At 37.4% G+C, this 25,606-nt stretch overlaps 1 protein-coding gene across 7 annotated transcripts in view; it reads left to right on the top strand.

The window, feature by feature from the left end:
* prkag2a (protein kinase, AMP-activated, gamma 2 non-catalytic subunit a) overlaps nt 1-25,606 on the top strand; it is a 61,864-nt gene that overhangs the window by 16,029 nt on the left and 20,229 nt on the right. For 2 of the 7 annotated variants that reach the window (XR_014029228.1, XM_081353366.1), the window contains exons 1-3: nt 8,851-9,281; nt 18,302-18,498; nt 23,157-23,208. Coding sequence is in view for 4 of the 7 variants with exons in the window: in XM_081353366.1 (XP_081209492.1) it covers nt 9,182-9,281; nt 18,302-18,498; nt 23,157-23,208 (349 nt within the window). In the remaining 3 variants the exon portion in view is untranslated. Of the gene's footprint in view, nt 1-8,850; nt 9,282-18,301; nt 18,499-22,624; nt 22,955-23,045; nt 23,209-25,606 lie in introns of those variants that run through there. The other 5 variants (XM_081353364.1, XM_081353365.1, XM_081353367.1 and 2 more) reach the window with 4 other exon arrangements.

Below are 25,606 nucleotides of genomic sequence, written 5' to 3'. Positions count from 1 at the left end.
ATTTATAAATAAACAAAAATGTATATTTCTGTTCATATTATAAAAATTCTTTATTTTAATTAGTTCAATTAAAATAGATATTTGTATATATAAAATAGAATTTGTATATATCAGGACACTATTTTGTGCAGTTTTACTGTAGCAAGTGATTTCAGATTGAAAAAAAGTTCAGAATGTAAATTAATATAGTGGAAACAAAATGCAGTGTAAATGTGTATTTTTGCAGTGTGTGGGCGAGTATGTGTGTCGGTGAACCACACACACAGGACAATACACACAGTTGGGAATATTTTTCTTCATACACATACACAGTTATATAACAGCACTACTATACTTCTCTGACGAGCCATTAGTTGCTCTGGCTGGCAGACTTTCCTGTCAGCCGAGAACAACAGTATTGATTTATTATTCAATACTGGAGTTGGAGCAAAGCTGGATTCCTCTGTCTGATTGTAAGGCAGAGCTGGTCAGATTAAAACACATCAAGGGAGAGTATTAAAACATTAGAGGCACTCGAGAGAGAGAAAAGGAAGATGTGTTTCTGGACTACGTTTTTTATTACTTGAATATATTGATTTGTATAATGAGGTTTTTATTTGCTAAGTGCATCTGGTGCATTTACACACACACACACACACACACACACACACACACACACACACACACACACACACACACACACACACACACACACACACTCACACTCACACACACACACACACACACACACACACACACACACACACACACACACACACACACACACACACACACACACACACACACACACACACACACACTTACACTCACACACAGATGTGGGATATGGATCCATTTCAGCATTGATAAAATCCTGGTTATCTCAGGGCATCTCATGAACGGGTGTGTTTTTAGCTGAGATGTGTTTGTGCCAGTGACTCTGAGGCTGAGCATAATGAACACTGATGGACAGAAGCTTCTGATCAAGCAGTGTTTGTCATTCAGGAAATGACACTCTTGCCAGAGAAATTCTAAATCCTTATATATCCGGGAATTTGGCTGCACCCAGACAGTGACATCAATGCAGAAAGCACATAATTCAATCATGGTTGCTTTCATTATATTAGCTGAAATTAATCCTCGACTCGTGATGTTCTCAGAGCTCCTTTGCACAGGCAGCTGGAGATGAGGATGGCCGTATGTCTCTAATATGATAACAATTCAGTTTTTGGCTCAATAAGACCGTGATTAGGAAGGAATGATGCTGTGTCATCCTCTATACACTGATGCTTGGATGTGCCACAATCTGATTGTTTGGTTTTATCGCCACCTACTGGCCAAAATTTAAATGTTGCATTCCTGATATGTCTATAGTCATGATTATATTATATTATGTTTTGAAAAAAGTATCTTATGCTCACCAAGTCTGTAAACAGTATTATTGTGAAATATTATTGCCATTTACAATAACTATTTTCTACTTTAATATATTTTTGAAGGTAATTTATTCCTGTGATGGCAAAGCTGATCCTTCAGAAATCATTCAAATATGCTGATCAGGTGCTCAAGTAACTTTTCTTTTTATTATCAATGTTGAAAACAGTTGTTTTTATTTTTTTATGGAAACCGTGATACATTTTTTCAGGATTCTTTTATGAATTGAAAGTTCAAAAGAACAGTATGTATCTTTGGTAACATGGTAAATGTCGCTACTGTGGCTTTTAATAAATTTAACGCATCCTAGTCTACTTTTCCTTCAATTAAAATTCTTGTCACCCAGACTTCTATAAAACAGATTTAGTGGCTTTTCATGTCATGTTCCTGTGCGACCACTAGATGGAAGCAAAGTAGGCTAAACACAATTACTGCAAGGTCGTTTGAGGATGAAGTTCTCCAATGGTTTTCTATCAGATGGTGACCCAGGACAGTATTAGAAATGATTCACAGAAGCAATCTTAAAATCAACCTTTGAAATTCATGAGTTTCATACTTCTGCCAGACAAAAACTTAATTTGATATATTATTAAATATATTGAAAAATATTGCTATGTCATTGATCATCACATACACAGTAGAGTACAACATTTGAAGTGCATCAAAACCTTTCATCACATTAATTTTGCACAATACCAGTTCTTGTCTTAGGACAACTTTGATGAACTTTTTTTGATCCACTTTACTGTATTTGAATCATATAAATACGGCCATGTATAACTTGCACTAGCTCAGCATCAGGGCCACAGACACCCATGCGTTCCCAGCAGAGTGAGAGTGAGAAAGACAATGAGAGAGAGAGAGCGATATCGAGCATTCAAGCACAAGAAAGAAGCACTAAAGCGCATCAGTGGGGTCTTTTCTACCTGTCACACATCCTCACTCACTTCACCACAGGAGCTCTGAGACCCTAGAGCGCTGATTCACAATGACTCACAGCAGTTGTCGCCAGGCAACGGTTAGATAATCAGCGTGTGCTCGGGGTTCAGCTGACAGATGCCTGCGATGAACCGAGTCTCAGAAGCCCTATCTCAGCAGTGGACTGTCACACACTTGTCCGAGTTCATCTGTGTGACAAGATGCCCTCTATACTGACCAAAAAAGGCATTATTGCTCTTTTACCACCATCTATGGGTAAAGAGAGGAAGTAGCCTACATGTTATTGGTTATAAAAGTTATAATTGTTTCAGTTGGTATACTAATGCAAAATAGACTGGACAATTATATTCCACCATGGCCTCTTAATAGTTAAAAAAGTACCACGGTATTACCATGATTTATTTTTTAGACTTGTACAGTGGAAGTGCTATTATTTTAATAGGCTATTACAGCATTTATTAATGTATATTTTTTTACTTTTATTTTTATATTTTCAGTTTTAATTCAGTAATTACTTTTCTGTGCTTTTGTCATTTTAATTTCTATGCATTTCTATTTTTTTTTCAGTAATTCTAGTACATCAGCTTATTTATTTCAATTTCTTCCCAAAGCAATTTTCCTTTAAATTTAAGTTTTTCATTTAATATTTATATTTTATTTTATTTCCGTTTTACTCAAAAAAACAAACAAAAAAAACCACTGCATGGTACATACATTTCAGTAGAATATATTTTAAAATCATGTTGTATGGTTGTATGCCTATTAATAATTATCTGATTATTTAAAGTAGGCCTACATTAGAGTACAATGGATATACAATAGTATATTAATATGGTTATCATACAATGGCATATAACAAAATATCATAGTATAATCTGATTATCTTGCCATCGTTGCACTTGCATATTTGTATAGGAAAATGATTTACTCTGTCAGTTGGTTTAGATTCTCCATAAAGGCTATTGTAAATGGCTGGTCACTGTTTTGTAGTTTTGGTGTTTTTAATGTCCTCTTAGAATATTCAGGATGATTTAAGGCCCATTCACACCAAGAACGATAACTATAACAATAATGTAACAATATATTAGCGTCCACACTGTTGTAGTTCTGTCGTCTGTCACTTTAAATGCTTGAGCTCTTCTATTGTATTCTTCGTATTCTGATTGGTTGTCAATGACAGCTGAAAAAAAAATTGTTCTGAAAGTGATTCCAACCATATTGTTTAACCATATAGTATAAACCAAAGATTTCAGCAGGACTGGTCTTATGATGAGATGAATGCTGTGAGCTGATGCCAGCGCTGCTGTTATGTAATCCAGTCTGTGAGAGACAAGAGTTAATTTTAGGCCGGGATGTGTGGAGAGCAGGGGTTGGTCCTGTCAGCGCAGAGAGAGTGATAAGAACCCTTTAGGAATCATCTGACCCTGCTGAAATATTCAGGCTCCTGCCTTTGCGTCTCAGTTTTTTCCACCTACACACACACACACACACACACACACACACACACACACACACACACACACACACACACACGTCTGGTGCACTATCTTTGTGAGGACTCTCCATAGACGTAATGGTTTTTATACTGTACAAACTGTACATTCTATCCCCTTACACTGCCCCTATCCCTAAACTTACCCATCACAGGAGACATTCTGCATTTTTACATTTTCAAAAAAACTAATTCTGTATGATTTATAAGCTTTTGTACCCATGGGGACCTCAATTTAGGTCCCCACGGTGACACGAGTCCCCATGAGTCTGTGTGCATTCAGGTTTAAGTCCCCACCGGTGTAGAAAAACATGTCCACACACACACACACACACACACACACACACACACATGCACCCACACACACACTCTCTCTCTCACTGGGAAAATGCATGCTTGTTTTTCAGAGGTCCGGGTGGTATTAGTGAGAGCTTCACCTGCCAATTGTCTCGTAGGTCTTATAGTCTATATTTTGCTATTCAAAAAAATAAATAAAAATTATATATATATATATATTTTTTATATATATATATATATTAATATATATTATATTATATATTTCTTTCTTGCTAAGTAAATTTGTTTTGAAATAAATAAAATAATTAAAATGACTTTTTTCACTTTAATTAATAGATAATAGATCATTTTATTTTTGTTTATTTTAGAATTGTATATTTTATTTTATATTATATATAAAAATATATAAATGAAAATTTATTTGAATAATTAATACAATCTGGTTTTATTTAGGTCAATTGTCATGCAGGTCTTCTTTCATTAGTAATATATATATATATATATATATATATATATATATATATATTACTAATGAAAGAAGACCTGCATGACAATATATATATATATATATATATATATATATATATATATATATATATATATATATATATATATATATATATATATATATATATATATATATATATATATATATATATATATATATATTCTATTTTTTACCTCACTAATTAAATTTGTCCTGAAACAAGTGCAATCATAAATAACTTTTTTCAATCTTTTTGAAAATTGAAAATGAATATGAATTAATTAAAGCTTAAACCCAGATTTAATTAAATATAGTAATATAGTACAGAAATAATTTTAAATTAAACTACAGAGTTTTCATCATTGTGCCATTTTTAACTTCTAACATGTAACCAAACATCTGGATAACATCTAGATAATGTTTGAGGAATGTCTCAGCGCTGTCATTGTGCCAGTGAATTCCTCACCCTCATTCAGGCCTTATCTGGGAATACGGTTCATCCCTGGATCAGAGGATGCAAAGAGCACGGCCATGTTTGCACATAATTTCCTGTCAAAAGATATAACATGGGCATATCCTTATTAGGAAAGAGTCTGACTGGCTGTTCACGTGTCTTTTCTGTTGTGGCGATCTCAGAACATTTCTCACTGACACAGAAACATGCATATCTGACCTCTGAGAACTTAAAGGAACAGTTTTGTGTTAATTCTGCCGTCAATACCTCACTCACATGTCAGTCCAAACCTGTATGGCCTTCAAAAAGGACCCTAAAAGTTGTGATTGGTTGTTCAGTTAGCGAATGAGGTAAGCAGGCGCTGCTTCGTTTACATTTGTATATCTGCAGTCCAAGTTTCGGTTTCCCTTTTTAAATGGCGAATATAGACTTGCTACCTGCTAATATATACAGTTATTTCCTTACATGCACACGCAGAACACACATACTAGTTGACAGTCGCCTTCAGTCCTTTTGGTGTGTTGAAGCACAGCTTTTTGGCTGAGGCGCAGCTAGTTCTTTTACGTCGGCATGGTGAGACTGACTGGAAAAGTTAATCTGGCTTGACTCCAGAAGTACAAGGTGACCTACAGTAGAAAACTGCTCCATTCTTAGATGTCCAGTGACTTGGCATCGTCCGCTCTCACATGAAAGCTTATTAAATCAGGCAAATGGAACAGGAAAGCTTTTCCAGCACTGACACCATATAAGAGCAGGTCAGTACTTGGTTGTGGACACACAATCACTCTTGAGAACGGTCTTGATGTCTGCTGCCTACACAAGCAGCCTGTGCCAACTGAAACAGAACCACGTAAGTGAATGATTTGGACCACTCTACATACTGGGCGGCAATCCACACCACACGAGAGATATAACTCACAGTGGATTCTAGAGTTTGATGTTAGCGTGTTGCTAAGCTACATGGGTTGGCCAGAGTTCCGAACTGAAGAACTGGCTCCCTTTCGGTTCATGAGTGTGAAATAGAATTAGCCACACTCCACAGGAACACTCTCAGAAAAAATGTACAAAGCTGTCACTGAGGCAGTACCCTAAGGTACAAAAGCAAAAAGGTACATCTTTGCAATTTAAGTGTACATATCAGTAACTTTTTGATTTTGTACCTCAGGGTAATGCCTCAGTGACAGCTTTGTACCTTTATTTTTCTGTGAGTAAAGTTCAATTGGAATGATAGGGAGGACAAGTTACTGAATGGATACTGGAAAATAAAAATGATCTTCCCCAAAAGACCACTAAAGTTACAATATAATGAAATATGTAAAGTAAAAGCAAATTTCCATACTGTAGGTTGACATGCCTACACTACCGTTCAAGTACAATTTTTTTTTTAAAGAAGTTTGAATCATTTTGCATGTGAATCAGAACATGTTAAATTGATCAAAAGTCACAGTAAAGACATTTATAATGTTACAGATTTATATTTCAAATAAATGCTGTTCTTTGGAACTTTCTACGAATCCTGAAAACATGCATGATAGTTTCCACTAAAATATTTAGAAGTACTGTTTTCAACATTGGTAATAAAAAGAGAATTTTCTGGGGCAGCAAATTAGCATATTAGAATGTAATGAATAATGATGCTGAAAATTCAGATTTTTCTGTCACACAAAAAAAATACATTTTAAAATATATTTAAAAAGACTACAGTTGTTTTAAATTGTAATATATATATATGATTTAATGCATTTTTGATCAAATAAATGCAGCCTTGTTGAGCATAAAATACTTTTTCTAAAAAAAAGTTGACTCGAGATCTTTGAACGGTGTGTGTCTGCCTATATCTACCGTATCTTTATAAACTTTTTTTTTTTTTTCAAACAAGGTTTTGTCAGGCCAACAAAAGTTCAAAGTTTGTCTTGATAATATTTTAATTCTACTTCCATGCATTCAAATTTGAAATTTGAAAACATTTATCTCAATTTCATAGACAATTTTTTCATGAGCCCGTTTGCAAAGCATTCTTGCTTCCTTAGGATTTGGCAAAAATGATCCGATAAGGCAGCATAATGTTGCCACCTATACATTTTGGGATAACCTTAAAATGTTGTCTAGGTAGGTGTAATGTAGACCAGCTAGTAAAGAGCTGTGTAAGTAAACCTCACTCCCCTGGCCTCAAGAGGCGCACTATTGACTGACGCTAGAAGCTGTGATCTTTAGGGTCCTTGTTAACGCGTCCGCCTCCCATGTTAGTGACGCTGGTTTGAATCCCGCTTGGCGTGGGCTAGTACAACTAGTCACATAGGCAGCTCACTAGGTTTAAGAACAGATCTGCTGTCTGTGGTTCTAGAGTGCACAAGATATGTAGCTTTTAAAAAGCTGAATGCATTTTTGTCCTATAAACCAACACCATGTTCTTTTCAGTGTCCTGTTGACCCTGGGACTTTGAAGACGCCAAAGCACAGGGGATTTCGAAGGAATTAGCTGCTCCCCTCTCACCAAAGGCACTTTTTGGGCCCAAAACGAGCGTCTTTAGAAGTGCTTAGCAGAACCCTAAGTGCCCCTGACAAGGAACGACAGCAGAGAGTTTGGAAAATGAGAGGTGATTACTCAAAGCCCATCTAATTCTGCTTACGCAAGTATCTCTTGGCATCAAGCCTGGCAGTGTGACTTTACCCACTATTAGGGTGATTAATTTGGTGCCTTTAGTGCACTGACAGAGAATGATTTGTTTATGATGGTACAGGAAGAAGGGGGTGATCAGATGTTGATGGCTATTATCACCAGGGACATGAATTCATTAGCTAAAGTGATTGTCACTGAGATTGTTTTTCTTCCTTGAAAGGAAGACCCTTAATGACCTAGATATTGGATTTCACCAGGGTATTATTTTGGAGAGTTCCAGATTTGCTTTGTTACAGGGCAAGATACAGATTTGCTGTTATTTTCTGCATCTATTTTAAGGAAAGGTCAGCTTACAGTACAGCCAGAGTAGAGGAAACATGTACAGTACCAATAAATAATACAGGAACACCTTCAGAGCTTAATGAAGTTTCATTACTTAAATTTTTTTTGTGTGTATATATGTATACACACACATACATGATCCATCAGAAATCATTCCAATATGCTTCTATCTATCTATCTATCTATCTATCTATCTATCTATCTATCTATCTATCTATCTATCTATCTATCTATCTATCTATCTATCTATCTATCTATCTATCTATCTATCTATCTATCTATCTATCTATCTATCTATCTATCTATCTATCTATCTATCCGTCTATCCGTCTATCCGTCTGTCCGTCTGTCTGTCTGTCTGTCTGTCTGCCTGTGTATACATAAAAAACGTATTTTCTGCACAAATCTATGTATTACTCTTTAAACCGTAGGTTGCACCTCTAATGAACCAATAGAAATAAGACTTCACCTTGCATGAGACAGGAATGTTCTCCCACAGTGCTGAATTAATTTCAGTTTGGCAGAGTATTCGGAAAGGTTCAATCCTATTTTATGGTCCCCTGACTTTGTTTTTCACCTTAATGTGATTTTATTAAAATCAACTGACTCTAAATCAAAGGAAGTCAGAGAACACCATGAAATTAGAAGATTTCATTTTAACAAAGTGAAGTTGCCTCACTAGACAGTGATGTGTATGAAAGTATATTGAATATTCATGAGTGGGCGTGGTTTACCGCAGTTTGGCCAATCACCAGCATTTCTTAACCAAGCATGGGTCGGTTTCATTGAACAGTCTCACTGTTACACATGCTGTTTTTTTAAGGCGTGCATTCACACACACACATACACATGCTGGCATACATACACATTGCCGCACTTGACAGTCTGCTGCTGGCCGACCACTGATTCAGAACAGACAGAAACAAGTCTGTCAGAGAGAAAGGAGCAAGAAAAAGAAGTTGAAGAACTCTGAAGTAAGGACTTTGAAGAGCATGAAATAATCATTGAAGAGCACCTGTCACTGGCACAAAGATTGGGTGATAGTGATCCAAGGCCCGGAGGTAACTGAAGAGACTGTCTATGGGTACGGCATGACCTATTGCACTGTCCACAGTCTCACCACACGTCCTCGCCATCCATGAAACGATTTAGCAGCCTGAGAGGGATCAAAAAGCGCAAGGACCAAGAGGGGCGGACAGGGAGACGGCAGTCAGAGCCCCACGGCCTCCTGGGAACCAGTAAGATGGCAGTTAAGACTTATTTTGCTGCATTGTTTTAATTATTTAGTAACATGCAATTACATGTGAGTAGCTATTTTTTGTAAATAAAAATATTCAAATGGGCCTAAAACAAGACATACAAAATAAGTAAAAATTATCATATTGTGAAATACAAGGTTGCAATTACCTTTTTCTATAGGTGGAAATGGGCTTCCATAGACTTTCCATCATATTCCATATTCACTTTAATGGGCTTCCGACTTCCGACCATATTACAATTTTTTTTTTTTTGCCTAACATGTTCATAGTTGATATGATGAACTACACCTGTGTGAACTTGAGGAGAACTTATATATAAAATATATATAAAAATAATTGCAGAAAGGGATGAGAAAATTTCATTTGTTTGCATAAGACACTTTCCCACAGTTTCACAGACAAGGCTTAAGCCTATAGTCCCAGACTAAAATGCAAAGCAACTTGTACTGACAGATCTCAAAATATGTCACTGCCATTTTTTTGTCTCAAGATGCACATCAGTAATGTTTTTTTTTCTAAGGCACGTTTTTAAAAGCTACTTAAATGGCCTAAAACCAGGCATTAGTTTGATATTTTTTATCTAATGCAATGACATTCAGACATTTTTAGGTGTCTAAGGCATTTCAAATCTTCTTTCTTTTTGACAAGTGAAAAGTGAAACGTCTGTATATGAAAATTCTCCATGTCTTCTGAAAAAACGCATTTCTTGAACTTTCAGTCTTATATTTGCAGATGCACTCAGATCTCAGACTTTGAAGAGTCTCATTTCCCTTGTGTGTTGATGGATTTGGACAATCAGAGTGCAAGCAGAACCCTTTACTTGTGAATTTCAAGAACTCATTTCTCAGTGCGATATGTCAATTAAACCTCTTTTCAATATGATTACCAGATCCGCTAGACTTTCTCATGTTAATGTATTTTGTAATGCTTCCAAATAGGTGATTTTGTTCGGAATGTGCCAAGTTCCAACAATTAAGCATGTCTGCAATGTGGATCAACAAAACCATTAAAGCTGTTTAGATTTGTGTGACTTTTCTAAATCGGATGTTCTTTCTTCTTCGGGTTTAATGATTATGAAGGGCTAATCCTATGATATTAATAATGGGAGTTGTTATTTATAGTCTGCTGAGGGTAAGTTTCAGTGGGACTAATTAAAATCTAAAAGTGACATGGTGCTGGGAGGAAATATCAAGGGCTAAGAGAGGTTTGCCGACGCAAATTGGGTCTCACAAACAAAACTCATTAAATGACATTTTATTCTTTGTTTTTGTATGTCACAGATCAGTTCTATGGAAGCCTATTTCATGCTCTGGGGGGGGGGGGTAAAAGGTAATTGTGAGATTAAAATAAGAGAGTTTAAAATAAGAAACTAACCTTCGGCCTCACAGACACATCTCAAGCCTTTAGTCCCAGACTAAAATGTATGTTTGAACTGTTTTAAATGAAAGCAATTTGCACTGGCATATCTTAGAATGTGTCAGTGCCATTGTTTTGTCTTGCAATGTTTTTATCTATAGCAGATTTATAAAAGCTATAAGGCCTAATCCTGGCTTAATATAATCACACAGGGAGATTTTGTGACATATAATGTTGAAATGAAATTTTTATAGGCGAAATTGGATTCTTTTCATCATAATCATTTGGTGTCATTTTGGTGATTTATGTGTGACCTTGTTCACTTTCTGTATTTTATGTGAGCATGGCATGCATTCTCTTTAAAACCATCTCTGCTTTAGAGGAAATAATTAAGGGATGTCAAAATGACTAAATGTTTGACCACCTACATTAAATTATACCTAATTATAGACTTAATGAAATTGTGTTGTTACCCGCTACCTGTAGTGAGGAAGGCTGGTGTTGGTGGGTGGTATGACCACATTCTTAAAAACAGTATAAATAGTTTTATACAAATATATTAGCTACTATTGTATGAGTCGGTTGACACATATGTACTTTCTCACAATATATTCTACCGTTTCAAGTTTAAAGAAAGATTGTTTTGTTTTTTTAAAAAGAAGGTATACTTTGTATCCGAGTAAGTATGCTGCTGTATCCACTACAACCAGCCATTAACCAACAGATCACGTTTCGCTCGGTATCTAACAGTCAGCGGATGGAAAAACGTTTGACAGAAAGGAAAGGGAGAGAGCAAGAGGAGGGGAAATAGAGTGGATCATACTTGAGCAGTGATATTGAAAAGCTGACAGACTGATGGATGATAGAGACACAGATTAGCAGTTAGCGGCGGAAAACGTCAGAACAAAGTGCAAATGCCAGTTGGAGAATGTCCCTCACTGATCTGAGACCTGTTACACGCCCATTCTTTTTTCCCCTTTCGATGCCCACAATAAAATAAACATGTTTAAAAAGGGTGAAAAAAAATACATTTACACATCACATTTGACAGACAGTTACAGAGCTACAATATGGGGCAGATGTATTACTGGGGCAGTACGATTTTTATTTAATTTTATTTAATTTTATAGAAATTAATACTTTTAATGCATTAAATGGATCAAAAGTGACAGTAAAGATACAAAAGATTTATATTTCAAATAATTCATCTATTCATAAAAAAAATCTTGAAAATATTTATCCTAGTCACAACAAAAATATTAGTCAACTCAACTGTTTTCAACATTAATAAAATTAAGAAATGTTTCTTGAGCAGCAAATCAGCATATCAGAATGATTTCTGAAGGATCATGTGACACTGAATCCTGGAGTAAAGATGCTGAAAATCAGCTTTGACATCACATGAATAAATGACACATTAAAATATATGAAAATTGAATATATTTTATTATACACTCACCTAAAGGATTATAAGGAACACCATACTAATACTGTGTTTGACCCCCTTTCGCCTTCAGAACTGCCTTAATTCTACATGGCATTGATTCAACAAGGTGCTGAAAGCATTCTTTAGAAATGTTGGCCTATATTGATAGGATAGCATCTTGCAGTTGATGGAGATTTGTGGGATGCACATCCAGGGCACGAAGCTCCCGTTCCACCACATCCCAAAGATGCTCTATTGGGTTGAGATCTGGTGACTGTGGGGGCCATTTTAGTACAGTGAACTCATTGTCATGTTCAAGAAACCAATTTGAAATGATTCGAGCTTTGTGACATGGTGCATTATCCTGCTGGAAGTAGCCATCAGAGGATGGGTACATGGTGGTCATAAAGGGATGGACATGGTCAGACACAATGCTCAGGTAGGCCGTGGCATTTAAACGATGCCCAATTGACACTAAGGGGCCTAAAGTGTGCCAAGAAAACATCCCCCACACCATTGCACCACCACCACCAGCCTGCACAGTGGTAACAAGGCATGATGGATCCATGTTCTCATTCTGTTTACGACAAATTCTGACTCTACCATCTGAATGTCTCAACAGAAATCGAGACTCATCAGACCAGGCAACATTTTTCCAGTCTTCAACTGTCCAATTTTGGTGAGCTCGTGCAAATTGTAGCCTCTTTTTCCTATTTGTAGTGGAGATGAGTGGTACCCGGTGGGGTCTTCTGCTGTTGTAGCCCATCCGCCTCAAGGTTGTGTGTGTTGTGGCTTCACAAATGCTTTGCTGCATACCTCAGTTGTAACGAGGGGTTATTTCAGTCAAAGTTGCTCTTCTATCAGCTTGAATCAGTCGGCCCATTCTCCTCTGACCTCTAGCATCAACAAGGCATTTTCGCCCACAGGACTGGCGCATACTGGATGTTTTCCCCTTTTCACACCATTCTTTGTAAACCCTAGAAATGGTTGTGCGTGAAAATCCCAGTAACTGAGCAGATTGTGAAATACTCAGACCGGCCCGTCTGACACCAACAACCATGCCACGCTCAAAATTGCTTAAATAACCTTTCTTTCCCATTCCGACATTCAGTTTGGAGTTCAGGAGATTGTCTTGACCAGGACCACACCCCTAAATGCATTGAAGCAACTGCCATGTGATTGGTTGATTAGATAATTGCATTAATGAGAAATTGAACAGGTGTTCCTAATAATCCTTTAGGTGAGTGTATTTAATACATTGTAATAAAAAAAAAAAAAAAAAACTATAATATTTCACAGTATTACTCTTTTGGGATTGTTTTATCAAATAAAAGTGAGCATAAGAGACTTCTTTCACTAATATCTTATCGACCCCAAACTTTTGAACAATTGGAATAAATGAGTGCATAATTCTGTTTGTTTAGGTTAACTTAGCACAGCAACCCCCTAGTAATGACATAGCAACCACACAGCAACATGGTAAATACAATCAGAACCCCTCTAACACCCTGGAAACCACATTTTATTTAGAGAATGTCTTTCATTTATTTATTTTTCTTTTAACTGACTGGCATTGCAATGAGGGTTTCAGTGCCAAAAAAAAAAAAACCACACCTGTCTCTTGGACTAACAGAGTGCTAGCGAGTGTGATGAAGGAACTGTGAATCGCCTCTGCACTCTTTAAATTGCAGCTTCTGGACTAGAATCCAAATATAAAGACTAGCCTCTAAAAATAACCCTCGGATCAGATCAGAGTTTTGCTTCTTTAAAAACGGTCATGTGCTGAAAATGAGAGCATCGAGCGCTAACTCTCACGTGTTGTGAATTGTCACACACCGCATGAGAAAATGCAATCCTATTGGTCAGTTTAATGGGTTTTGACAGGCGTCACTATGACATGTAGATGGTGCCTGCTGGGAGAACAGCCTGGACTTTGTGACACATGGATGAGTGTCACCAGGCAGAGAGACAATCCAAAGCAAGGCTGCTTTTAATTCAGTTTCAAACAGCTATAAATGATTTTATTATGTGCATTCATTCTTATTTATTTCATTAATGATTAAAATCTAAAGTCATTAATAAAAATGTATAAATACAAAACAAATTAAAATTAAAACAATTTTTTTTTTGTGTAAAATGTATTCTAATCAAATAATCACAAGTGATATTGATTCTAGTACAAATGAAAGAGAAAAACAAAATATGCATTTAATTATACATTTTCTTGCAATATTCTGAGAAATAGCCAGATGTCTAGAAACAAATAATAACACAGCACTAAAAGAAAAAAAAGCTTGATGGCTTGTAATTCAGCTGTCCCAGTTTTTACCATATGCAGTTCTGCATAAATATCTTTTGGAGGCGCTGCTCCGCTTACTGCAGCCTCAATTAATTTATCCAGAACTGCCCTTGGAAATTTGATAAGATCCACATCTCTGTCTGTATAATGTCTTTAAGACAACTTTGCTATCCTTTCTGCGCAGCTATTTTTACCTTTAGAGAATGTGCTTGTTCTCATGCATGTCTAATGATATCTTCACAATCTTTATCCACATGTGAACTTAACTGAAAATGCATAGCACTATGAAACCTTTTATCTAGTTATATGACATTAGAAGCACATCAGTACCAAAAAGCACATAATGCATGCGTTTACTCAGCTAACATAGTGCATGTAAAACGCAGGCAGGCAGAAAAGACAAATGAAGAGGTCAGTGCTGGTTGATTTGACTATGCTCAGGCAGCTGTGAAGTGTGTAGTTGGTGTTGTATTGTATTGTGTGAATGAACAAACTTACATTAAAGGTGCTGTATGTAATTTTTTGGCTGTACTAAAGCACCAAAAAACTAGGGATGCACCGATATGAAATTTTGACCGATAACTGATATATTGGCCGATAAATCTGAATCCAAATTTTTATATAATTTTTGAGAGCCTTATTACAAAAATCAAAAATCTCACCATGTCCCAAGCACACAATTATAATGTTCTCATTATAATTTTATGTAGCCTATGACAGACTTGCGCTGCACATGTTGCACTTAACGTTATTTTCCTTTTCAAAGTGACTCCAATCATATTTCGCAATTCAAAAACATCATGGTGAACTTCACATCTGAAGTGTCTCAGCTGAAGGAAATAATCCATTATTTATCGGCTTGAATGTATTGGCCAAATGTTCTTACCGGGCCGATAACGATACCATTAAAAACGAACGTATATCGGCCGTTAACGATATGGTGGCTGATATATCGCGCATCCCTAAAAAAATACCAAAATGTGTTTGCAAATATTTAGTAAACATGCTAAGTTCACACTTTCACACAAAACAATGCTACAACCAGTTATTCTACTTTGAAATGTGCGTTCTGCGTCGGAATGTCTGTTTTTGTTTTGGTCTGTGTGGTCCCGCCCACTGCCAGTTTACCCAATAGTATTTCGACACCACGGGTTGCCATTTGGCGGAAAACACAGTGTAGCCAGCAAACAAACTGGGTCAAAGATAGCAGATTCTACCTGACCTTCTAAGCCTCGGGATCCATCTAAAAAGCTCCATCAACTTGGCTCGTTGCTTTCCATTGTCATTTGCGACAGTCTTCAATCTGGCGAGGAGAAACAACTCTTGGACTTTGGAATGCAGTACCCATTTCAACCACTAGCTGTCAATATTACATACTGCACCTTTAAAATAATGTCAAGTGCAGTTTAAGATTTGTGTTTGGAATATTGGTTTACCTGTCATGGCTCACTTGATTAAGTTTTTGCCCGTGAGCGGGGTTATAAGTGTGCAACGCTGGGTTACCATATCTGACCCTGGGTCAAGGGTCATCGGTCACGGAGAATGAATGTTGTTAACCTCTGTCTGCAGGGCAAACATCAAAGAAGTTCATGAGGACAGCAGAGGAAGGGCAGACAGCAATGTGTGCGCAGGATTGTATATCTTTACAGAGTGAAGTTTACAGAGTCAAATTCTACAGTCAAAACAAAATCAAAATGGACAGTTTTTACTTTCTTAATACACAAATCATTCATCAGTGCACATTATTCCAAAGAAAAAAAATCTGAAAAATAGGCCATTTTATGAGGAAAGACCTTTGGTGTCTTTGTATCTAAACGTTTCTCCCAACATCTGCATGGAATCGTACCTTTTTCTTCATATTATCTTTATCTGTGGACTCATAGCATAATGTCATATTTGATAAGATGAAACATAAACATGTTTTGTAGGATGATAAATGCTTGAGATTCATGTTAAATAAGCTAAAAGACAGCCATTTCTCAAAATTAATTTCTTTCCTCGGCCATTAAATCGGCCTCAGAGGCTTTAAATGTGATTCACAGTCCTGGTCATTTATGAAAAGCGCATGTCAGCTTAATTATGCAATGGAGACAACGCTTCTAAAATGAGCAATTACGTTTGAGATAAATCACCTTGGTATTTATCAGCTTAAAATGTTTTGAATTGAACATAACAAGGTTTTGGATATCTTACATAACCCAATATCAAGGATGCATGAAGCCTTTGGACTAAGCCTGTCTCCTAGCCTTATTTTGATTTGATTATTATCCATAATTATATTAAAATGATTTGATAGCAATATGGCTTCATAAATATGGCAATTGTCTTGCTCATGAGGACAGTTTAATTTAATTAGCCATGTAAGTATGGCCTTTGGGTGTGTTCTGTTCGGCTAGGAACCGTGTGGAACTACGTTGGCTGTGCAACACCCATCATTCACATCCAGCACACTTTCTGCTGCAGTGATCATGTGACTCATGTGGTCCTGATGGTAAATGATCTCTGTGATTTGTGCAGAAAATGGGAATATAAAATCCCTGTGGATGCATTTGGGTTGGGTAAGGGGCTATTGCTATCCTGATGACATCATCGCATCCCTTCTTTTTCAGCTCACTTTTCGTTCCCCCACCCCTTCTGTCTATTTCCTATTATGTGCTGTGTTTACTGGGCTGATGCCTGACTGCTATAAAATAAGCTCTTTACTCATTCAACAGCATTGGGCATGCCCATGTGGTCTCGACTGAGGGAAGATAATGGCTTGGTGCAGTGACTTGAGGTAGTCAGGATGGCTTGTTAATCGTTTCTCATTGCACATCTATAATGGATTCCTTGATCGTTCTTTCACGCTTGATAAATGCTTATCTTTTTTTCCAAATATGCTCATCAATCAACTTCACTTGGCATTTTTTGCACCCACAATCCAGATAGATAGATAGATGGACAGACAGACAGTTAGATGTAATTTTGGCTGTTCTCTGGTGGGAAATATATTCTTACCCCATTGGCTTTGCTGGTGGCATCTTGGACTCTGCAGGCAGTGCTACATTTCACTCTCTTATCAACTCATCAAAGCAGAAACTCAATAAGTTTCCCCTACACACCACTCTGTGAGAACAAGCTTCTTTTTTTAAGGCCCTGCAACCGAATCCAGCCATGGGAGAGGATGGCATTCAGAACTGGGTCACATTCAAACAACAGGGAGCTGAAGCAATCACAAAAATGCTATTAGAGGGCCCACAATGAGATTGATTTGATCATTTAACAGCCAATAAACATGCAGCATGTATCCCAAACAGACATGCCAATTACAAACACTTGAGGGAAATTTGACAAATGTGTCATGTTTAGGAACTTGCCATGTTGGAATTATTGTGTAGCCTCAGTGATCGAATAAACACATCCAGACTCACTATGTTGGTGTTGTTTATTTCGGTCATTTCTTTGAGAAGCATTTTCTGTGATCTGAATGCAGTATGGAGCGCAGAGCCTGGAGGAATCACAGCATGAAATCTACAACAGCAGATGAAGTGTAAAATGAGGTGATAAAACTCTGCTCTCCACGCTGCCTGCGGTCTTAGCCCCTTCTATTCCGCAGGCACGGGATCAGAATTTACGACAGGTACAGCCTAACCTTTAAATGACCGGTGGATCTAAATCATCCCAGGGAATGGGATAAAGTGAAACACTGTAGCAGAGTACACAGTATTAGCCATAATAGCTTAAAGGTGCAGTGTGTAATTTCTTTGATATTATAGCAACATCAAATTGAATTCCAACATTGATAGATAGATAGATAGATAGATAGATAGATAGATAGATAGATAGATAGATAGATAGATAGATAGATAGATAGATAGACAGACAGACAGACGAATGGATAGATATCTGATGTGACTTATCTTCTCTCTGTTTGTACAGCTTCTGGGATCTCCTCATCACCCACCACTCCAACACAATTGACCAAGCAGAGTTCTGCGTTTCTTCTGGAAGTCAGTCGGAATGAAACCGTGCAGCGTTCCTCGTCCTCCCCCCTCGACACTGGACAGCACCACAGCCCGCCTACTGCAAAACCACCGCACAGTCCGTGCTCAGCACATTTATCTACCTCACGTGCGGTGAGTGATCTGCATGGATGCTGAGCAATTTTCAGCATCATTCATTTTATGAATGTGGAGTGATTCGTGTTAAGTCATCATGGATCTAGATGTTTTAATTACCAAATACAAGCACAAATCACATTGACGACAAAGACTAACACTGACAGCCTGGCAGAAATAATTAATATGCTTTCAGACAAACCGTGCGCAAATTCATAAGTCAACACCACTCTGAAAAACTGCAGTGAAGCAAAGACAGTATCAAAAAGGTGGTTTGAAATCGCTGGTGTTTCTGACGTAACAAACTACCTTGTAACCAATCATGTCAACGTGTGATCATCAACAAGCTGATCTCTGAGCTGGTGCGAGTGAGTGGAGGCGGGGGTAATTTGCATATTCATAGAACCGCGTATTTTTAATGAGGCAAGGGTGTAGAGTTATTTTAGCTATTTTAAAGGGTTAGTTCACCCAAAAATGAAAATTCTGTCAGTAATTACTCACCCTCATGTTGTTCCAACCCCGTAAGACTTTTGTTCATCTTCGGAACACAAATTAAGATATTTTTGATGAAATCTGAGAGCTGGATCACTCCTCCTGCAGGCTTATGGACACGTTAACTTGCTGGCCCAGAAAATGTATTAAAGACATTGTTAATATAGTCCAAGTGACTCCAGTGGCTCAATCTTAAGTTTATAAAGCGACGAGAATACTTTTTGTGCGCAAAAACAAACAAAAATAACGACTTTATTCCACTTTTCATATCCTTCTCTCTGGGCCTCGAGTCTTTTCACGTAGTGGAATAGCGTAGCGCGTCTGTGTTGCACGTCACCACGTAGGCTCACTATTGGGCGACTCTGGTCATGTGTGATACGTGGTGACGTGAAACACAGACGCGCTACGCAAAAACACTACGTAAAAAAAAAACTCGAGGTCCAGAGAGAAGGAAATGAAAAGTGGAATAAAGTCGTTATTTTTGTTTGTTTTTGCGCACAAAAAGTATTCTCGTCGCTTTATAAACTTAAGATTGAGCCACTGGAGTCACTTGGACTATATTAACGATGTCTTTAATACATTTTCTGGGCCAGCAAGTTAACGTGTCCATAAGCCTGCAGGAGTGATCCAGCACTCAGATTTCATCAAAAATATCTTAATTTGTGTTCCGAAGATAAACGAAAGTCTTACGGGGTTGGAACAACATGAGGGTGAGTAATTACTGACAGAATTTTCATTTTTAGGTGAACTAACCCTTTAAGGCATGAAGAATTTTTGTCAATGAAAAAACGTTTAAATATGTAATTTTGGGGATCAAAGATGAGTTTTAAGGGATACAATTATTGACTGCAGGGGGACTTTAAGAATTTTGTTTTTGTACAAGAAAAGGGTCAGCTCTTGAGAGTGGTAAATAAAATCTATAAAACCTGAAGAATCTTTAATGTCATTAGACATTACATTTATTATTTAAAAAAATTGTCAAATACCTTGACTAAAAATGATAATTATATTATTATAATATATACTATACAATATATATACATCAACAATTGTAAATCTGCAAGATTCCTTACAGCAGCTTTCACAACTCGCCAGTTCCTGTCGATGGATCTAATCTGATTTTTACGACTCAACCCACTGACCGTTTATCAGGTTCTCAAGCCAAAATCAATACAGCAGTCACCATCTGCAGTGCTGTTGTCCTTGCCTCCTGCCCGCTAATCTAAGCAGAGGTCCATGGGTGCACTCCGCAGATGTTTAATCAACTGTATCTTTACTCTTTCTCTCACACTTTGGGCCTCATTCGCTTACCATACATGTGTATCAGTGTGTAAAACCTTCCCATTATTTTGAATTCCCCAGATTTGTGAACTAACATTTTTTCTCACGGCTGTTATGTGTTTGTTTACTTTTTTGTAGGCCTATATTCATGGGGAGATTGTTTTTCTCACAAGGGCTCAAGTTTTATTCAGACTTGCCACACCCACTGATTCATCTGGCAGGAATTTGGGCACAGTTCATTTTAATTACCCTCCATGCCAGATGTTGCTCTGGGAAAGGCCAAATCCAGTTGTGTGAAATATCTAGTAGCCTAATGGAGCTGGACCCCTTCTATAGGTTTATAGCATGTATGTTAAATTGGTTCCATTCTAGATCTAAGAGGGCCGTTAAGGGGACAGAGAGATGGAAAAAGACACAAGCGGTCAAGGTAGAGTGTCACGGCCAGATGTGGCACAAGTTGTGCTGCACTAAAGACATTATTTGCATGGACAATCGTTCTGTGCATTGCAGATAGTGAATTTGGACACAAAGATGTGCAAATACATTTTAAACAAGATTAAGAGAATTTAATCTTTAAAGATCACTCCAAAAATACCATAAGCACAATAAAGGGGGAGGGGGAGACCTGCTTTCTAATGCCACTAATAAGATAGCATTTTATTCTGTAAGATAATAACATTTTCATTCCATAAGATAATTACATTTTTATTCCATGTACAAACACATCACACTTTTATAATAAAAAAGTTAATGAGTCATCTTAAATAAGACTGAAGGTTCCTTTTCATGCCCATTAGAAGGGGAATTCCCAAATATGATTACTTCCAAGTAGAGGAAAACTTAGCAGTTTTTAAATATATATTTTTAAAATGTTTCTTTAATACAAATGATCATTTACTTCCCTTCCTAATACTGTGTCGGGCCATTAATACCGTGTCGGGCCATTAATACCTTTGTTGTCTATTATGTGTACACAGATTTCCTGCAGGTTTAAACAAGGTTTCGCAGGTTTAAACAAGGTTTTCAACAAATCAATGTTATTGAACAAATCTTATTGTAGGGAATCCTTCTATGCACTGATTCATATCACCAACCCTTTTTAAATCGGGCTGTAGCAGAGAATTTCATTGGTTGAACATACCTTACGAGTACACCTCCTTTACTAAAAAGCAGTGTTTTGAGACCTTTGGCATAAACTTATGATTTCACTTTTCTAACTTTAATTAGTAGCCTAATGTTGCTGTTTGAGCATAAACAACATCTGCAAAGTTACAACGCTCAAAGTTCAAAGCAAAGGGAGATATTTTCTTTTAAAGAAATTGCTTTTTAAGGATTACAGGTAGGGACTAACTTACACGACATTCCTCGAACCCTAAAATGTACATATTTTTGCTCACCCTATAAAAATATCTGTGGGGTATTTTGAGCTAAAACTTTTAGATAGATAGATGCTATTGAGATTGCTAAGAGACAGCTATCAGCTCCAAACGCGACGCGAGTCCCGCGGATATAAAAGGAATATGGACATTTCATTCTACCGAACTACACGCGAGTGCAGAATTACAACTCACAGGTCAGTTTATTAGACAAATTAAACTTGTGAGGTAACGCAGCGCTGTGTCACTTGGTCTAACATTACACTAGCACACTAAACTGCATTTGAATGTGTTGAAATGTATGTTAGTCTGTCTGTTTGAGACTAGCAGTAAACTAGATCAACATTAGAATAACATACAGATCATATTCTGACATTTTATCATTGTTGAACTATAAAACATTGATTAGTTTTATGTAAATGTGCTCACCTGTTTAGTAAAGTACATGTAGGAGCAGTCGAAGTCTCGGACGTGGAGCTCTCGTTTATATACTGTCTATGGGAGCTCTCGGCATCTCGAAAACACCGCGCTGATATTGATTCTCGTTTTAGTTCTCCTTTTTTTTTATCCAAAGTCTGCTTGCCATGGTCCATTATGTTTGAACGAAACAACAGAGTGCAAATAGACATTGCGAACTACAAAGTTGTCCGCGTCAGTGGCTTTGGATCAGACGGCTCTGGTTCATAGCTCTGGTTGCCATGGCAGCACGAGCGGAAACCAGGGACAACGCAGATATGACGGCACTGGCGGCGACAAAACGGAAACGACGGGACGTTTCTCGAATTAAATTACAAATTTCTCCTGGTTTGAAAGTTGTTGGAAACAGTCAGGATAATGTAAGTACACAGCTAAAAAAAAAATATAACATAGATATAGTGATTTTTGCTATTTTTAAAGCAAAAAAGTTACATATTGTGCCTTTAACCTGCAGTAAGTGTCACTGTATGAATCAGTGAATGAATCTTTTTAGTGAACAGATTCGAAAGATTCAATTCACTGGGATGAATCAAAATCCCCACCCACCACCACCAGCCAGTTTGACAGCCTGGCTCCACTCGCTTTTATCTTCGCACATTGTCTACTGCAAATAACACAAGAAATGAGTAAGCGGAATAGTTGATTTACCACAGTCCTTGTCAGACCGTTTGCGCCTCGCGACTGCAGCAAACTGGAACAGTCCATTTGTAAAAAGCCGGAGGGGGAGGGTCTCTCATCACTGACTTCACATTGGATGTACATGTACGGGTACACTATCGGAGCACGCCTGCAAACACCGACTGTCCCTACAAGGACCGATGGACCCGAAAGCATGAGCACTTAATACAGTTCAGTTTGCGTTGCTTCCGTTTATTGTCCACTGTATCTTTATTAAACTCTGACAGCCAACTTCCGATCTCAGCGGTCTACTCACCGTCTGTCTGCCGGTGTATGTGTGTGTGTGTGTGTGTGTGTGTGTGTGGACGGCGCGACGGGAGGGCAGCCTGAGATCTCCTCGACTGGTCTTGACTCTTGTCACTCTGTCTCCAGGTCCACGGTTTATCTGAAGACATGCTGGAGAAACTCGATCTCGAGGATGAAGGTAAGCCTCTTTAGGAAATATATGTCGTGATAGTTGCGACCTTCTGAACCGGCTGGCTCAGCAGCTTCGATGTCTTGACATTCTTATCATATTTTTTGCTGATTTATTTATTCCTCGCATTTAGAGTGATAGTCTATTTTAATCTCGTTCATAATCTAACCCGCGCATAATCACGCGATGCTGATTTTCCTCTCGTCACCTGGTCATGATCAGTGGCATGGCCTTTTATACAGTGTATCGATTTCAAATCCAGCTGTTTGGTAGGAATCACTGGAGATCCCAGTAATGTATCGGGATCCCCATTCGTCATTTCTAACCTGTTGGGTGTAAATGCGTCAGATGATGCTATTGGCTGGAGACGCCTCACCCACGCCATGGAGTCCCTCAGGGGTGAGAGTAATGTCCATATATTTGTATTCCTTTTTCAGTTACAGATATTGATCACTTAAAAAATGAGACTGTTTGTGGGGAAACCCAGTCAGTCTTTAATTATGCACAACCTGTTTTAATATATTTTAAAATGTAATTTATCCCTGTGATGCAAAACTGAATTTTCAGCATCATTACCCCAGAATAAAGTGTCACATGATCCTTCAGAAATCATTTTAATATGCTGATTTGCTACTGAAGAAACGTTTCTTATGTTAAAAACAGTTGTGCTGCTTATTATTCTCATGGAAACTGTGATACTTTTTTCAGAATTGAATCAATTCTTTTTGGTGCTGCTCAGTCATTTAAAGCATTTATGAAGAAAATTTTCATTAATGTGGTTTAATTTTTTTTTAAGAAGCTTATAGCTGCAGTTTTATTAAGTAATCAGTCCCATAATCATAACTTGACTTAACAAGGAATGCTGTGCGGAGGCTATGAACCAGCCCTGAAGCTGTTTTCAGAGTGGACATTTTCCTGTGAAATGCTTTTGGCTCCGGCAAGGTTTTCCCAGCAATATGAGGCGAGCATACCACACTGATCTGGCATTGGCAGTGCAAGTCTTCCCATTATTTACAAAGGCTTTTGCTGCTGTTCTGTTCTTTTCGACCCTACATTTGAGGGGAATCAGAGCGGACACCTTCCAGAAGAGCAGGTCGTGCAGGCTTCAGATCTGCACTCTCATGCTGAGGGTTTTCCCCAAAGCACCACCGGTGACAGTGAAGTCCGCAAAACCTTCTCCCACAATTCACATCACCTCGCAAACAGATATCTATCTCTGTACTGTAAAACCCTGGGCCCAGGCTCGTGTTTTTAGATTAGTTTTTAGATGAGTTTGTCTTGGTGTGCACTGTGCACTATCCTGTACTAGGGCACTGACTTTAAAAAAAAAAAGTGAAATTATTCACAAAAAGAACAGACTGCATTTTAAGGTATTATTCCCATTCATGAGGAGCAGCAATGTCAGATTTTTTAATGAATGTTTCTTTTGAGTACAATCTTTTCAATTGGTTGTTCCAGTTCTCAACTCAGATCGAATCAGTTCAACTAACTTACTCAGTAAACTGGTCTCTATTTTTCACACAAGCCAGTGTTATTTTAGTATTGTTTGTACTATTATAGTATACTTTTATACTTTAAGTTTATGTGCTTATGTTATTTTCATTAGAACTTTATTTGAATATTTCTTTTTAGCTTCTTTTTATTGAATTTTTTAGGCTTAAACTTATTTTAGTCAGTTGCCAAAGCAGCATTCCTATTCAGCATTGTTTCATTTAAGTTGTGCGTCTAATATTTATATTTTATTGTATTTTATTTCAGCTTTATTTTAAAAACTGAAAATGACTTTAAACAGTTTTAGTTTCAGTTTCAAAAAAACTATTGAATACTTCTAGTGCACGACTCGTGGGATTGTCATCACTAAAGCAGTTTTCTTGTAACTTGGTATTTTTTTCTGATTTTGAAATACTATTTGCTTCAAATCAAAGTTTGTAATGTTATGATTCACCTCGCATCTTGTTGGCTTGGTTCATGGCTTATAACGTTTTAACAAAGACTTTTAAAAAAAAGATAGATGGTGGAAATGAATGGAAAAAAAATACCTCAGGAAACAACGAACCAACCAAAGGGCGATTTTTGAGTGAATCAATCCTTTAAAATCATATTTTAAAACTTTGCTGTGCAGGCTAATGTAATATAATAAATAATAACTTAGAATTTGCAGCCTATGCACAGGGCAGTGTGCTTTTTGAAGTATTAATAGCATGTGCTAGTTTTTGAAGCGCCTTCATTAAATGATGTCTTGAAGGCATTGTTTTGGAGTATGCGGTTCTGGAGCGTTCCAGCATGCCCTGGCGTGTTGCTCGAATAGCATGTGAAAACTAGAATGTTTTCAACAAACAAAAGATTCATTCTGCAGTAATTCAGTCCTTTGAATAGCCACGGTGGACATCGGCCAAAGTGTCATGCC

The sequence above is a fragment of the Scardinius erythrophthalmus genome (assembly GCF_964197995.2).
Source record: "Scardinius erythrophthalmus genome assembly, chromosome: 22".
NCBI lineage: Eukaryota > Metazoa > Chordata > Actinopteri > Cypriniformes > Leuciscidae > Scardinius > Scardinius erythrophthalmus.
Note: the sequence above shows the minus strand (reverse complement) of the source record. Positions and strands in the feature narration are given on the sequence as shown.